The sequence below is a fragment of the Epinephelus fuscoguttatus genome, linkage group LG13 (assembly GCF_011397635.1).
Source record: "Epinephelus fuscoguttatus linkage group LG13, E.fuscoguttatus.final_Chr_v1".
Taxonomy (NCBI): domain Eukaryota; kingdom Metazoa; phylum Chordata; class Actinopteri; order Perciformes; family Serranidae; genus Epinephelus; species Epinephelus fuscoguttatus.
Window position 1 is genome coordinate 38,972,643 of NC_064764.1, and position 15,333 is coordinate 38,987,975.

At 43.5% G+C, this 15,333-nt stretch overlaps 3 protein-coding genes across 16 annotated transcripts in view; 2 read left to right on the top strand and 1 right to left on the bottom strand.

The window, feature by feature from the left end:
* caska (calcium/calmodulin-dependent serine protein kinase a) overlaps window positions 1-15,333 on the bottom strand; it is a 215,243-nt gene that overhangs the window by 75,630 nt on the left and 124,280 nt on the right. For all 14 annotated transcript variants that reach the window (XM_049593351.1, XM_049593363.1, XM_049593358.1 and 11 more), the window contains exon 6: window positions 994-1,096. In XM_049593351.1, coding sequence (XP_049449308.1) covers window positions 994-1,096 — 103 coding nt within the window. The remainder of the gene's footprint in view (window positions 1-993; window positions 1,097-15,333) is intronic.
* On the top strand, window positions 3,074-8,539 carry LOC125899249 (probable G-protein coupled receptor 34). Its single transcript, XM_049593375.1, has 3 exons — window positions 3,074-3,416; window positions 5,289-5,865; window positions 5,956-8,539. Exons 2-3 carry the CDS (start codon window positions 5,312-5,314, stop codon window positions 6,524-6,526), a joined length of 1,125 nt encoding a protein of 374 aa, XP_049449332.1. The 5' UTR covers window positions 3,074-3,416; window positions 5,289-5,311; the 3' UTR covers window positions 6,527-8,539.
* On the top strand, window positions 10,165-14,287 carry LOC125899248 (probable G-protein coupled receptor 82). Its single transcript, XM_049593374.1, has 4 exons — window positions 10,165-10,302; window positions 11,852-12,681; window positions 13,592-13,726; window positions 13,820-14,287. Exons 2-4 carry the CDS (start codon window positions 11,857-11,859, stop codon window positions 14,057-14,059), a joined length of 1,200 nt encoding a protein of 399 aa, XP_049449331.1. The 5' UTR covers window positions 10,165-10,302; window positions 11,852-11,856; the 3' UTR covers window positions 14,060-14,287.

Here is a 15,333-nt window from a genome sequence, read left to right on the forward strand (position 1 = left end):
TGTACCCATGGATGTACAGACAACTATCACTGGATTAATTTGATATGAAGAAACATTTATTATTCTCAGTGAAGTCCTGAAGCGCATATTTTTACTAAGATTTCCTAACAGATTTATGGACGTTTCTTCATGTTGGACACCAGAGACAATGATATCCTGGAGAAGTAGAAGTCACATTGAATAATACATACATATACATTTATACGTGTGTGTGTTTCATGTGTGATTTTTAACTCTAATTCCCCTCATGCAGTGTCTTCCTCTGCACCCCCTTGGGAGTTTCTAGGCTTTCTCTTTCTGAGTGTCTATTTCAGACCATATCCTGTCATTTCCCAGTGGTTAAAATTAGTCAAACTACTGAGGAGCACAGTGGATATTTTATTCCCCACCTACCTCTGTAATGTTAATCCCATTCTGGTGGGAGCTTCAGACACTTTTGCACAACTTTTTATTTCTTTATTTAGCTTTAATTAAACCTGAAAGGTCCCATTAAGATACAATATGTCCTTTGTCAGGGAGTCCAGGTAAAGACAGGCAGCAAATATTACAAACTTTCAAATTCAAGTACAAATGGGGACTGACAACACTACAGGAATCAGGAATCAGGCACTAAAAAGAATCAAATAATGGCACTTGTTAAACGCAGCAACACTACTCTGTAAAAACTGATTTTATAATACTTTAAAAAATGTCAAGAGAGGGTAAAGTTTCCAGGTTGAGTGTACCGTGCAGCTCATTCCAGGCTTGCAGGGCGTGAAAGGAAAAGGTGGATTTATCCAGCTGTGTTCGGGGCAGTAAGGACCACAAGGAGAATTTTTTCCGATGACCTTGTGTCATAAATTAAATACGGTCAAAAAACTGTTTGCCCCAGTTTGAAAAATGAAAAGTATCATTAGAGATACATTTCCTACACAAACACTGGTGAGAATTAAAATGTCAGTGATATTTTAATGACTCTACATGTTCATAGTGTGTGTGGTTGTGTTACTGTACCTCCTGCCACCAGTCCCGACTCTCCGAGCTGGATGGCGACTCCGAACCCCCCCAGCTTCACCGGAGCTGAGTTCTCCTTGGACGCCAGCAGCACACAGTGAGGCTGAGAACCAGAGAAGAGAGGAGAGAAGATAAGACACATGATTTGATGCTCGTGTTTTGCTAATTAAAGAGCGACACCCTCCTATAAATAAAAATGAAAATGTAAAAAAATCGCATGTGCGAGACACACCCAAACCCCCGAAACCATCACTCACCACGACCTCACACAAATAAGCCACACTGAAGGAGGATCACAGGACGAGAGGAGTGAAATACATTTAAGGTTTTGCTTCGGCATCTTGAGCACAGTGTCAGTTTGTTTTAGTCACAATTTAGTAATTTCAAACCTTTTGCTGAGTTTGTTTTTAACCAAGATGTTTCCAGCATGACAGAGAATTAAAAGAAATGAAAATGCAGCCACTGCTTGAGGAGAAATTAACTAACGTGCAAATTAAAGTTTTGTTAGACACACTGGTGAGGAGGGAAAACGTTAAAATGCTGCAGTGTCGCATTATTCCTGAAGGACGGATCAATATTTATTTTCCCAGGATGAAGTAACCCAACCATGACTTTTCTGGTTCGCCTAAAGTTAAAGCAGCTTCTTCCATCCTTTCACATACTCTCCGCTGCTTTGAAGCTCATTTTATGAACAACATCTGTGGTTACGAGCCGTTTCTCATGCCTCAAAACATGTGTTGCATGTGCATCTACTGTATACTGTATATACGTCTTTGTGTATGACTTTGATTGTATCACGCAACCATCCTCTGCAGGTGGAGCGGGCTGACGAGAAAGATAGATTTGCATAAGGACTTCTCATCAATGTTCACCTAAAACTGCTGGTTAGTGTCAATTAATATAAAGATTTAACATGTTAAACTAGAAGTACCACCTCGTGGTTGTGTGCCTCTGTGAACCAGTCAAGTTGCAGTTACAGTTTACATCCATGTCTGTGAAAAGCCAATCCCAGATACTGGGCGAGAGGCAGGGTTCACCCTGGACAGGTCACCAGACTATCACAGGGCTGACACGTAGGGACAGACAACCATTCACACTCACATTCACACCGCACGCAGAGAAAACCCACGCTGACACGGGAAGAACATGCAAACTCCGCACAGAAGGGTTCCCCCCACCCAGGCTTCAAACCAGGAACCCTCTGTGAGGCAACAATGCTAATCACTGCACCAACTTCACTGTTAAGTACAAGTGGACATTGGTGAAAATTTTTGAGAAATTCCCATGAGGCGTTCTCGACATATTGTGCTCACAAGAATGACACGGATGAGGTCACAGTGACCTTTACCTTTGACCAACAAATTTGAGTCCTTATTGACTCAAAGTGGACATTTGTGCCATTTTACAGAAATTCCCTCAAGGCGGATGGACAACCCAAAAACATAACGCCTCAGACCACGGCTGTCGCCAGCGCGTGGCATAAAGTCTCCATGTAACAGCAGTTATCCTACTCATTTGTTTCTCTTATGCAAACCAGTCGAATGAAAACAGTACGAGGACACTCAGTGTTAAGACCTTCACCTCTTGTCTGGTTTATTCACCCCATGTGTAAATCTAACTTTGTGGCTGTTAATAATGCCCCTGCTCTGGCGAAGATTTCATAACATGATGACATGATTATTATTCAGAGCAGGTGTGTGGTTCCACATTTAGCTGCAGAGGTTGACAGTAGCGAATGTCTGCTGGGTGGCAGTTTAAACCTGGTCTTCCTTCACTCTGAAGGCTGCTTTAATTATCATGAAGACATACACTGGTATTTTGGGAGCCTTTTTCTTTCACAGTTGGCTACACTCAGCGGATACCTCCATATTATAATCAGAGCCCAAAGTGGAAAAGCATATTGTGTATATACAAGTGAAGCATGCTCTGTGATCCCACGGCTTGCCCTCATGTGTGTAATCAGAAGGTCTGCGCTAAGCCCTGCCCTGTCTTTCTCTCTATCTCAGCCCAGGCTCTGCATAGCGGCTGTGAGGAACGAGGGGGGGGGGTTAACCACAGCTTCAAGTTTTCACCATACGACATCACCACATTCTGCACTTCAGCATTTCTCTGTAGACTTTCCACAGCACTGCTGGGGAGGGCACGCCTCGCTCACAGAGGAAACAAAAGACCGACTCCACAGAGAACTGTTCTCATTTGAACTTAATATTTGAATAATAGCAGAGTTAAATACACAATGACAGAAGGAAAGGATCTTGAAACGTGTGAGTCTCTTCAGGACAGCGAATTTTGGATAGCCTTTCCGACAGAGTAAGCTGGAGGGGAATATACTGGAGAGAGTGAAAAGGACCACAAAAAGCACAACTGATACTCTCCAGCTCAGAGTGTGTGCACAAGTGTTTTTAATGCACTTCAATGCCTGGGTGAGTACTCTGACAAGTTTTACTTTTAAGTATTATCAACATATCTTAGTTTGTTATCCTGGCTGCAAGATAAGGGCTGTGTGCTGCAGGGCAAGCACGCTGATCTTCTGATACAGGCTGACTGAGTGTGCACCTCTGGTTGCTCAACTGTCTGGGTGTTACAAAACTAGAATTCGTGAGTTTGGGGTTTCTGTAAACTCATCTCCTTTACATAATTCATAGATGAGATAGGACAGAAAATTAAAACCCATACAGAGTTATCAATGCTGTCCTTTCTGTCGGTCAGCTGGTGTTTTATGTGGTTATTAAGGGCAGGATTAATGCTGATTTAGGACTAATCCATACAGCTGGACCAAACAAACCTGCACTAATCAGTCCAAAACTTCCTCTCTCTTTCTTTCACAGTTCTTTTTAGAGAGTTCCACAAATAAATTTGCAAAGAGAACACCCACTACCACCTGCTGCCACTCAGTGACGTTAAACTGACTCTACTTTATCAAAGAGTACACTATGAAAGACTACAGTTAATACAAAGCACTCAGTGATGGAAACTGAAATTGAGAAATGAAAAGCTTTGGTTACAATGAGAGGTTAAACAGGAACAGCGCATCCAGGCCTGGAATTTAAAAACACCACATCGAGGTGTGTCAAAGGTCAAAACATAACAATTTCCATATTTATTCCTGTATTTGTGTGGAGGGTTCAACAAAGAATTTCCAAGATCAGCTGAAGTATGGAGTTTCATTTTGGCATCACTCAGCAAAAATCCCGTATTAAACTTTGAACTCTGATTAAAGTCCTCTTGGCTCTGTCTTCAGAGCCTGTGACGAAAGGCTTTGGCCAGTCACAGGTCATTTCAGAGGGAGGGCGTTCCAGTTGGCTGTTCCACAAATACAGATGCTTGTGAACGTCCCTTCAGATGGTGAAAGCCGGATTCAGTGGTGGAGAATCCTGCAGAGAAAGTTGTTTTTTCCAGTACTGGCAACAACTGCCAACACTGCAAAGCAACTCAAAGAAGGAGTACGACCCGATCAAGAAGAGAGTCTAAGAGAAAACGTTGCAAATAGTTTAGCTTTCTGCTAACCGAAGCTAAAGGCTCACAGCTGCAGCCTTAAGTTCACGTTTATGTAGCTCATATTAGCTAAAGCTTCAAATCACAGCGTGTCTTCCGCCTCACTGCTCGCCACTACCTCACCAGGAGGAGAGCAGGCAGCAGCTCTGGAGACAGACCCCAAGTCAAGTGTTGCAGCAAACCAAATCCAGCCAGCACAAATCCCAGCTCTAGGGGAACGGACAGCCCGAACCCTCTGCCGAACCAGCAAACTTTATGTTGCTGCCATTACAGGTTAGACCTGGCGTTACCTCTGGCTGCCAGCCTGCTATGACATCCAGCACTGGCCAAATTCAAGCCGTTACAGCTGCGGAATGAAGCTCTGGAGCTGCTGCCAGCTCTCTTTTAGGGAAGCAGTCCACAGTGGCGGGGAGTGAGGTGAAGGGACGATGGGGTGGCTAGCTAGCTAACTATCATTTGTGGTCTGATTAAGAGAAAAAGAGAGGGGCAAGGAGGAGAGAGAATGAGCTGCCAACAACTCTACAATAAAATAAGATTAAATAAATCAATTCATGGGAAACACTGGGTTACTCTTTGAAGCATGTGCATATGCCTGTGGTCGTCTGATGGGAGGGGCTAAGGACAAAGAGGGGAGAGCTGCAGGAGGAGGGTGTAGTTTTAAATCCTGCATTTTTTTAATGCCTTCTCCAGATTTCTGCCCACAGTCCAAAACTTTCTCATGAGAAGGACAGAAACAAAAAACAAACCTCAAAACACACTACAGTTAATCTAAAAATATCTGCCTTCTTCCCATTTGACAGGACTGAGGATCACAAAAGCCATCATGACACAAAACATCTCCACCACGTCTGCCACAACCACCTTCGAGACTTCAAACAGCTCCCTCTTGAACTTCACCACAACCCCAGGATCCTGTTTGGATTACGAAGCTCTGCAGATCCCGCTGGCGGTGCTCTACACTGTCATCTTCGTCCTGGGTCTAGTTGGGAACCTGGTGGCTCTGTGGGTTTTCTTCTGTGTTCACTCGAAGAAGAACTCAGTGCGAGTGTTCCTCATAAACATAGCTTTTGCGGACCTGCTGCTGGTGGTGTGTCTGCCGTTCAGGATACTCTATCACAGCCAAGGGAACGAGTGGAATCTGGCTCCCACTCTGTGTAAAGTTGTGGGCAACCTCTTCTACATGAACATGTACATCAGTGTCACGCTGCTGGGGTTGATCAGTGTGGATCGCTACCTGAAGATCCATCGAGGTGCTGGGGTGCAGCACAGATTGAGGTCCACGAGGTGGAGCACTGCCCTCTGCGCTATCGTCTGGATTGTGGCCTTCTCTTTGACTTTGGTGCTCCTGATGTCAAAGAATCACCCAGAGGGGAAGAGGTTGGTGGTTATCTAATTATTGAGTCTTATTGTTTTGGTCCCAGCATGTGTGATATGAGCACTCCGAGCTGATATGTTTGCTGTTTCCAGGTGTTTCCACTACAAGCCGCTCCACAATGCAAAGTGGAAAGCCTACATCAACATCTTTTTGCTGGTTCTCTTCTGGCTCGTCTTCATCTCTCTGGTGGTGTCTTATGGAAAGATTGCCCTCAAGCTTCTGAGGACATCACAAGAGAAACCAGACCTGCCCAACGCGTCCCGCTACACACGAACCGCCAAGAAGTCCTTCTTCATTCTCTTCCTCTTCACCATTTGTTTTGTCCCCTATCACATGGTCAGGGTGTTTTACATCAAAACCCAGATTACAGAAACATCGTGTTTCTCACAGAACGTGGCGGACAAAGCCAACGAGGTGGCTTTGCTGTTCTCAGCTCTCAACAGCTGCCTGGATCCTGTTATGTACTTCCTGTTGTCCTCTTCGGTGAGGAAGGAGGTGCTACGCTTGGTCGGCAGTATGTTTTGTCTGCGAGATGTTGGTGGAGTCAGCGGGAGCAGCTCCACGGCGGAGCTAGATGGTAAGAACATGAGGACTGACAGAGGACAGACAAACATCAGCTTTACTAGCCATCTGAAGGAGAAGACATTTATTGAATCCAGCTAAGGGATGTAGAGGAACTCTGAGACACTGAGCCTCCATCTTTTACGAAGTAAACATGATGGGAGCTAAACTGGCGAGGGAACAGTAGCAGCGGCAAGGAGCGTGAGGTTAACTCAACATGTACGGCCATCTGTGCTGTTGCCTGAGTTGTCAATGGAACTTATCTTAATGGAGTATTCTGAACTATACATCTTGTCATCTACAGTGAACAAATGTATATATATATATACACATATAAAAGAATTACCTGCTTACGTTTTCTACAAACCAGTCAAGTTGTGGTAACCGTTTACATCCATGTCTGTCCAGACTCATATGTAGCCATGACAGTTGCAAATGCTTCTAACATGGATGTGGCAGCAAAGAAGCAACAAATTCTAAAACATAGATGCTTCACACATCTTCAGCCCGGCAGCACAAAAGATCTATTCATTCATTGTGGTTTCAGGATGGACATTAAAGATTAGTGTCACCAATTCAGTATCTGACCAAATGTCTCCCCTTCTGTACCTAAAATATGACGTTAAATGATGGGTAGAAATGTGTTATTGCAGTGCATTATGATGTCATATTGAAGTTGACCTTTTGGATATAAAATGTCATCACTTTATCATTTTTGTCCTATTAAACATTTATGTTAAATTTTGTCAAAATTAGCTTATGAATTCTTGAGTTATGGCCAAAAACATGTTATGTGGGGCCACAGTGACTTTTGATCTTCGACCACCAAATTCTGATCAGTTCGTTCTTGAGTCCAAGTGGACGTTTGTGCCAAATTTGAGGAAATTCCCTCAAGGTCTCTTTGAGATATCACGTTCACAAATGTGAGATTGACACAAGGTCACATTGACCTTTGATATTCAACCACCAAACTCTAATCAGTTTATGGTGAGTCTAAGAAAACATTTGGTCCAAATTTTCACAAGTTTTTCTCAAGGTGTCCTTAGAATATTGCATTCATGAGAATCAGAGTGCGAAATTTGAAGAAATTCCCGCAAGTTGTTCTTGAGATATCAAGTACACAAGAATGAGTTGCATCAGGTCACAGTGACCTTAACCTTTGACCTATGTTCACCAAAATCTAACCAGTTCATCGTTGAGTCCAAGTGGACATTTGTGCCAAATTTGAAGAAAGTCATTCAAGGTGTTCTTGAGATATCACGTTCACGAGAAAGGGGCTAATGAACAACCAAAATACATAATGGCTCGTGTCGAGGCATAAAAAATGGTGGAGCACCGTCAGCCTCATAGTTTGATTATCCTGTCTGAGCTCAGAAAGTGAGCTTGGCTGTGGCTCAGAAGGTAGAGCGGGTCATCCACTAATCAGGAGATTGGTGGTTTGATCCTCAGTTTGCATGATGAAGTGTCCCTGAGCAAGATACTGAGCCCCACACTGCTCCCAATGGCTGTTTCATCAGTGTGTGAGTGTGTTAAAGAAAGTAGCAGGTGGCAGGTGTGTGAATGGGTGAATGTGACGTTGAAGACTGGAGAGCCACTATACAAGTGCAGGTCCATTTCCCATTCACAAAATTTCTGACATTAGGTATATGAACTTACTGATGGTGTCATTTTACAAAAACCTGCCGTGTTAATACTGTGTCATACTGCCTAACCACTTCCCTTTAGTTGAAGTAACAACCCTCTAAAATGCAACATGGTGAGATCAGAGTTGGTGGATAACTGTTGTGTTGTGTTGCCACCTGTTGTGTACAGGTGGAGACATTAAAGGGATGAAGGCAGAGCTGCATTTTGTACTGCAGCCAAATTTACACAGTTTCAATATGGCCTCATGTATTAGTGGCTATGAAGGCAAGGCTGCAGAACATTTGGGGCTTTTGTGTACTGTATATGTATTTATTGGTTATTTGATTCCACTGATCTTGCAGAGACAGACTTTTCAATCATGTATTAAAGCAAATGTAACATCTGCTATTGATGGGTTTGGAGTTATCTAACACAACAAGGGTGTAGTGTCTACAAGTAGGGTTGTAGGGCAATAGCAATTAAACGTTTGTTCTACCAACAACAATCCTTCCATTTGCATCCTTTCAAGGGTCATTGTGACTTTAAATAATTTAAATTCTGTAATACAGTGACACCATGGAATCGCAATATTTTCGGAGACATTTATCATAAAAATACCCTTACAACCCTATCTACAAGGCACAAGTCAAGTCTGCTCAATGACTGGACAAGATCGCAACAGAGATATGTAGAGGACACCAAGACTCGAGCACGATACAGAATTTCTGACAAACAGAGTGGACGCTGAATGTGACATCCTTTCACAAACACACACAACCTAATAAGAGTTCAACTGACATGAATGCATCACAGTGTATGAAGATATTTAAACTTCATGAACAATTTAGTGCTACATTTTGTTTTAACACAGTGAAAAACACCAGTCTTTGTACAGAGACTATCCGACTTTCATTGTGTCTCATCTGTTGTACTTTTTTCTTTTCATTATTATCATTCTGAATTTGTTTCCAGAGCAACACAAGTAACCAACAGGAACACACATATGACACAACACGAGAAAAAAGGGGGAACTGGACTAAAACGAAACAAACAAAACAAAAAACAAAGGGCAAAAGTCCATATTTATTTTTACCACTGTGTTAATGTGATGTAACTAGGTGGTAAGAGATAAAGCAGTGACCACTATTATAAAACTGGTGACTCTCCTACTTTACTCAGATCTGAGGTCAAATAAATCCGAGGACACAATGGACCGAGACGTGACCCTGCAGACAATCAGAGTGCCATTTTTCATTCAGACAAATCCGAAGGAAAAGACGATGCGGACGACATCAAAGCCTAAACTTTCATGACAAATTATGATGATCACAAGCGTACAGAGAACCCAGAGGACCATTTACTGAGATGAAAGCACTCTGAGGCTTTACCAATAGAAAACCACTCTTTGTAAATGTCACAGCTCTTTTTTTTTATATGTAAAAAACATGTCCTCCTACTGAGGACTGTGTCCGGACTTTATACTGTGCTTACTTATTTTCAAAGCACATATCACTGTGGTTAGTTATACAGATAAATGTGTTGTAAGATGCTATAGATTCTGCAGAGTGACCAGAGGAAAGAGAAATTTCTGCCTACAGCCGACTCTCTTTGCTGCTCAGCTACAACTAGAACAGCAGCGCCACCCCAAGGCCGAATGAATACAGACAGTGTGAGGAAATGTAACTGGATCACTGGGTATCACTTCTGTGTAGATGAGACTGAAGGAGGGAGACAGTGGACTTTAGTCGTACAGCGAAAAGCTGCTGAAAAGGAGTACAGGTTCTTCAAGTGGAGAGATGGAAACTCTGAATTCCAAATGTGAAGAAATAAAGAGCTAGGAAGAGTCACTATCAAGTTGGGCAATAGATCTGAATACATTACTTGAAGAGGATGATTACAAAATGTGTCATAAGCTGCAGCATGGTGCTGTCAGCATGCATCGCATTTCATCTAAGACTTCTTTAAATACACAACCACACAGCAGCACCATTTCTCACCCTCATTGTCTATTCTCTGTCAGTATGTCTTTCATCATCATGTATGCTAATTGAGGAAGTCCGAACAAATATAGCGTGAGTGACACCAACACACCCACAAACAATAGACCAGCTCTGAAATGTTTACCTCGACTCAATGAGAAGCAGGAAGTAAGAGAAAATCTTCATGTCAAGCTGGCTGGTGACTTCTGGCGTTACCTTCACCTGTACATGTTTAACTTGAGGGAGTGTTGATGTTTTTGGATGATCTCGTCACAGGTATGTATAACACCATCGGAGTCTGTGTGGGATGCTGATGTGGATATGTGCTCTCATTTGCAAGATGTTGAAGAAAATAAAATGACTAAAATGATACAGAAAATAACTCAATTTTTAAAAAGTAAAACACCTAGAGACTAAATTCCTGGAATTTGTTGTAAGTTTTCTTCTCGTGTTCTTGTGCAGAGACACAAGAACTATTATCAGGCAATGACTTCAGTAGAATTTTCCATGTACGTCAAATTAAAAGGAAGAGCTCGTACCTCCACTGCGATCATCACACTACAGACGTGAAACCAGCTGATGAATATTGCTGATAAAGAGACGGTTCAGATATTTTGAAGTGTGGTTGCATGAGGTACTTACCCCAAAGTCAGTGTATTACCTGCAGTAGATGTCAGTCAGCACGCTCACAGTTCAGAGAAGCAGGCTGCAGTGTGATACAGAAGCTGAGCAATGTGCTGCTTTGAATGGGTCAGCAACGAAAAGTATTTTAGCCAGTCTGAATCAGGGACTCATGTTGTTCCAAAGTTGTATAATTGCCTAGAGTTGGTTGGTGTTCTCATGGCAGCATTTACAAGAGGACCAGATCAAATGCCTTGTGTGAGAAAGCTGCTCTTGATTGGTCAGAATTTCCATGTGGGAAAAATCCAGGAAGTAAAGCAAACGTTGAAGAAGAGTACACTTGCAAGATAAATGTGACACTTTCTAATGTCACAATGGAGGGACAACTACGCAGGTTGATTTTAGCGCTGCTCATCGTGGACTATATTGCTGTCATTGTTCATTTTAGTCAAAGCATACAGTTTGAAAACGAGGCGCGGCTCCAACTAGAAAACAATGTTTTGATGCATTGGATGTGCTGAATGTGCATATTAAGGCAGTACAGGAGGAGGTGCACATTAATAATCCTCCAGGACTGTAACATGATCATGTTTAACCCAAACAATGTGTCATGTGACTGCAGTTGCTTCACATCCAGGTCGGAACACCTTCTCGCTCACAGAGTTCCTTTGGAACCGGATTGAGACCACCTCTTCAAGAAGGTCTTGCTCTGGTTGTTTTGGTGCCAACTTGAGTTCAATTTAAGGGAACCAAACAGGGCAGGTGTGAAAGCACCCTAAGTGTACGCTATTTTGAGAGTATTTTCACTTCTGTACCTTTCCGTCAGACTGTCTATTTTGACAGGAAAGCCATTATTGTCTTCATTTCCCCACCTATGCTCTCGTCAAAGCCAGACTCCATTGACAAAAACAGTAATTCTAACTTGCTGAACACAGGAGCTGCTGGTCTGCGACGGCTTCGATCAGTTAGTTACTTTGTGTGAAAGTGTGACTTTGATGAACACATGAACTGACATTGATTTTTTTTTTTAAAGGTGGGACTTTTTTAGCTGCTAGAACATGTTTAGTTGCTGACCCCTTCATAGCAGTACATTGCATAGTTTCCGTGTCAGACTGCTCCTACAAACTGGGGATGTGCCGACTGTCCCTTTTCTGTGTTGTTAAAAGAAGATTTTTTTTCTCTTCCCACTTTTGTGTTCTTACAGATTAAATGGAGTACACGTCGGACACTCTTCCAATGGATAACGTTTCCCTCCCCTTCTCTGCTCTCTCCCTCTGCCCCACCACCGCCACACTGTTCTTCCTCCCCTCTGCCTACATGCTCCTCTTCCTCACCGCTCTCCCGGGCAACGCGCTGTCTTTGTGGGTGTTCCGGCGGTGCATCTCCTCCATCTCCCCCATCCATGTTTGTCTGTCCCACCTGAGTATCTCCAACCTGATGCTGTCCATCACCACACCCTTCCTCGCCGCCTACTACGCCTGGGGCTCAATCTGGTCACTGAGTGGTGCCTGGTGTCAGCTGGTCCTGCACGGTATCACCCCGGTGCTCCACATCAACATCTACATTAGCATGATGATCCTCACTTGGGTCGCCCTCAGTCGCTTTGCAGCCCTCATCCAGAACACCCACGCCTCCAGGCCGAGTGGCTGCACGAAACTGCTGCCAAACACCTTCTTCTCCCATCTCAAAAGGACGTCCTTTGCCACCAGGGTGTGTGCCGGAGTGTGGGCAGTGACAGTAGGGTGCACGGTGCCGATTACAGTTTACTACTCAGTAAAAGAAGCTGTTAGCGTCAACGCTTCAGCAAGAAGTGGATGTGTGGAGGTGTGCTACAGCCCTGATGTGGAAATAGGGGGCAGTCTGTCTGCGACTTTCACCATCCCTGTTATCATCCTGTTCTTTCTGTTCTACCTGCTGGTGCTTCTCTCCTACATGACTGTGTTAAAGCATATCAGACGCTCACGTCGCAGCACAACCGTCACCACCTCCCTCAGCCTGCTGGGTAGGGTGCTCCGAAACATCGTGGTCATCCAGGTAGCTATGAGTTACATCATACTCTGAAATAACAGCTTTAAAGGAACGCTTCACCTCTCAAATGACCGTCGTCTGTGTGCCAGTTACTCACCTGTGTTGTGTTGGATTTGTGAAGAAAACTTTCGGTGGATGACAAAATTCAAAAATGGAGAAAATTCTTGATGAATTGAAGTCATAGGGGTCCACGTTTAACAACAGCAAAACGATATCAAAACATCTGTTTATGAATTAAACTCATGCATAATATTCCAAGTCTCATTTATCCAGCAGTATGCTCAGCACTTCCCAGTTAGACAGACCCTTCCGAATATTTTCACACTGCTGATTTATTCCCGAGTTAATAGTCTGAATGGGCGGAAGTTCGCTGCAGAGATCAGCCTCTCATTGGGCGGAATGAGCCACCCACTGAAGTCCCGCCCTACCACCTCCGGTTGTGCAGCAGTTTTCAACCGTTTTCAACACGTCCTTTACTAACATTTGCAGTGTTTGATCTTGCGGGGATGTAGCCATTTTTCTGCCATGGTTCGCGTCCTGTAGGCGATATTTTTGTGGGCGTGTTACACCAAAACCTGTTTCCCCCCACCAATATTTTTGCAAGCGCACCGTTGCTGTGGCACCGCCCAGAACGATTGTGATTGGATGAAAGAAATACAAGCAGCCGGGGTGGTTTTTTTTTTTTTTTTTTTGATTCTTCGTTTTTCACTGAAGCATGCGAGAAAAACAGTTTTCTTAAACGTAACACAAGGCAAGTTATTGATAAACCAATGATCATTCGGGGGGTGCATTTGTCACCATGATTATTTCCTATCTCTTGGTTCAAGCATAAATCATAAACCACTTCCACCCATATTTCACTCTGCTTTCCACAATCATAACCAGGACTGTCAGTCTTTTAACCAGCTCCTCTCAGGTTGTAATTTCAGTTTGCCTGCTGCCGTACCACATCTTCAAACCCATCTTCCTGTCTCGGGCCCATGACCTACGTCAGCTGTCATCTGGTCACAACACCTGCAGCCACTGTCATCCACTCTCTTCCTTAATCGAGGTGGGTAAATATCACATTAATGCAAAAAAAATAAAAAATTTGTACAGTTACACAGAAACTCATCATCCTGTACCCCCTCTTGCCATCCTCTAGCTGAAGAACTGCCTGTTTCTTCTGGCTGCACTGAGAGGTTCAACGGACCCTCTGATGTACTTCCTGTTAGACAAGACCTTCCGTCATCAAACCCTCAGACTTTTTGGGTACGACCAGAACAACACTGGAAACCAACAGATGTGTTCGCAAACAGGAAGTACCACTAAGAGGGCTGAGCAGCTGCAGGACGGAAATGTGGCCACTGCTACCGCAGACACAGGTCAAGGAAGTGTTTTGTAGGCGGCAAATGTTTCTTTTAAAAGCAGCCCGATGTATAAAATGTATAGTGTACAGAAATATATGAATCGCAGTGTCTTCTTGTGATGTCACTCTGTCTTTTACAAAACCCAAAATAAAAAAATGAAACAATCCACAGGGAAAAACAGTGTCATGTTCAAGTATACAAGGAAATGTTTGTAAAGCACTCGTCATGTGCAAGAGCAGGATATAAATATTTGATAGGTGTGTGTCATAAACCTTGTTCAGTAATTGCGTCTAAATTATTAAAGCGGCATTACAGAGTGAGCTGCTGTTTGTGCAGAAGGTGTGTGAGACTGCACTGGGAGAGTTTTTAAGAAAACAATGTTCTGTGAAGTATGGCCCCTGCAGATGTGAGCGCCCCGAGGGGCCGGGGGTTTTCAGACTGAAGCAGACAGCCGAGAGGATCAGACACCGTCGAGTGTAACACACAAACAAACACACACAGGCCAGAGGAAAGACACACAGCACACATAAAGACGGAGAGGAGAGGATAATAATGAGTGATGTGCTGAGCTATGGGCGGCTGTCAGAGCCTGTGCTGCCTGTAATATACTGTAGCTGGAGAAAAACTACGAACTGGAAAAGTCCCATCTTTGGTGTCAGAAGGAGGCGGACACAAACTGAGGTTTGAAAAATAAAATACAAAACACCTTTTTCGCATTTATGTCAAGTTAGCAAATGACACACAGTGATAAATTTAGTCAGTGTGTCTTTTAAAATAATGATAGTCGGGTTGGGTACCAAACTCTGTGCTTTGAATGGTATTAAATGAACTGTGTCGGTGCTACGGACCACTGAGTCATTAAATCCACCTGTGCCAAATATCGCTACCAGAAAGTGCTTCTAGGTGAGAATGCCGGGTTAGACAAGAAGCAGAAGTGCTGCAAAGCACCCTGAAACCAGGAATCCAGCCATGGAGCTCTACAGAGCCACCACAGTTCAATTTCAAACAATAGGTGGACACTCCGCTTGCCACTCCATCAGTCGCTCCCACGGCTGCTCTATCGCCTTCCCACTGAACCAAACTGTAGCTGTAGCTCCTATCTGCTGCGACGGTTTCAGTGTCTGGTCTGTTTTCAACAAACCAACCAGTCAATCAATTATTCATTTGTCACATGGGATTATACGAGGTACACCTCCAGTGAAATGTCATCTATCCTTTAACTTGTGCACTGTAATTTAGTTTTTGTGTCTCCTTACATCATTGGCTGCTGCTTTATAACTGTCCATGTTTCCAGTGGGTTCTGGTTGTA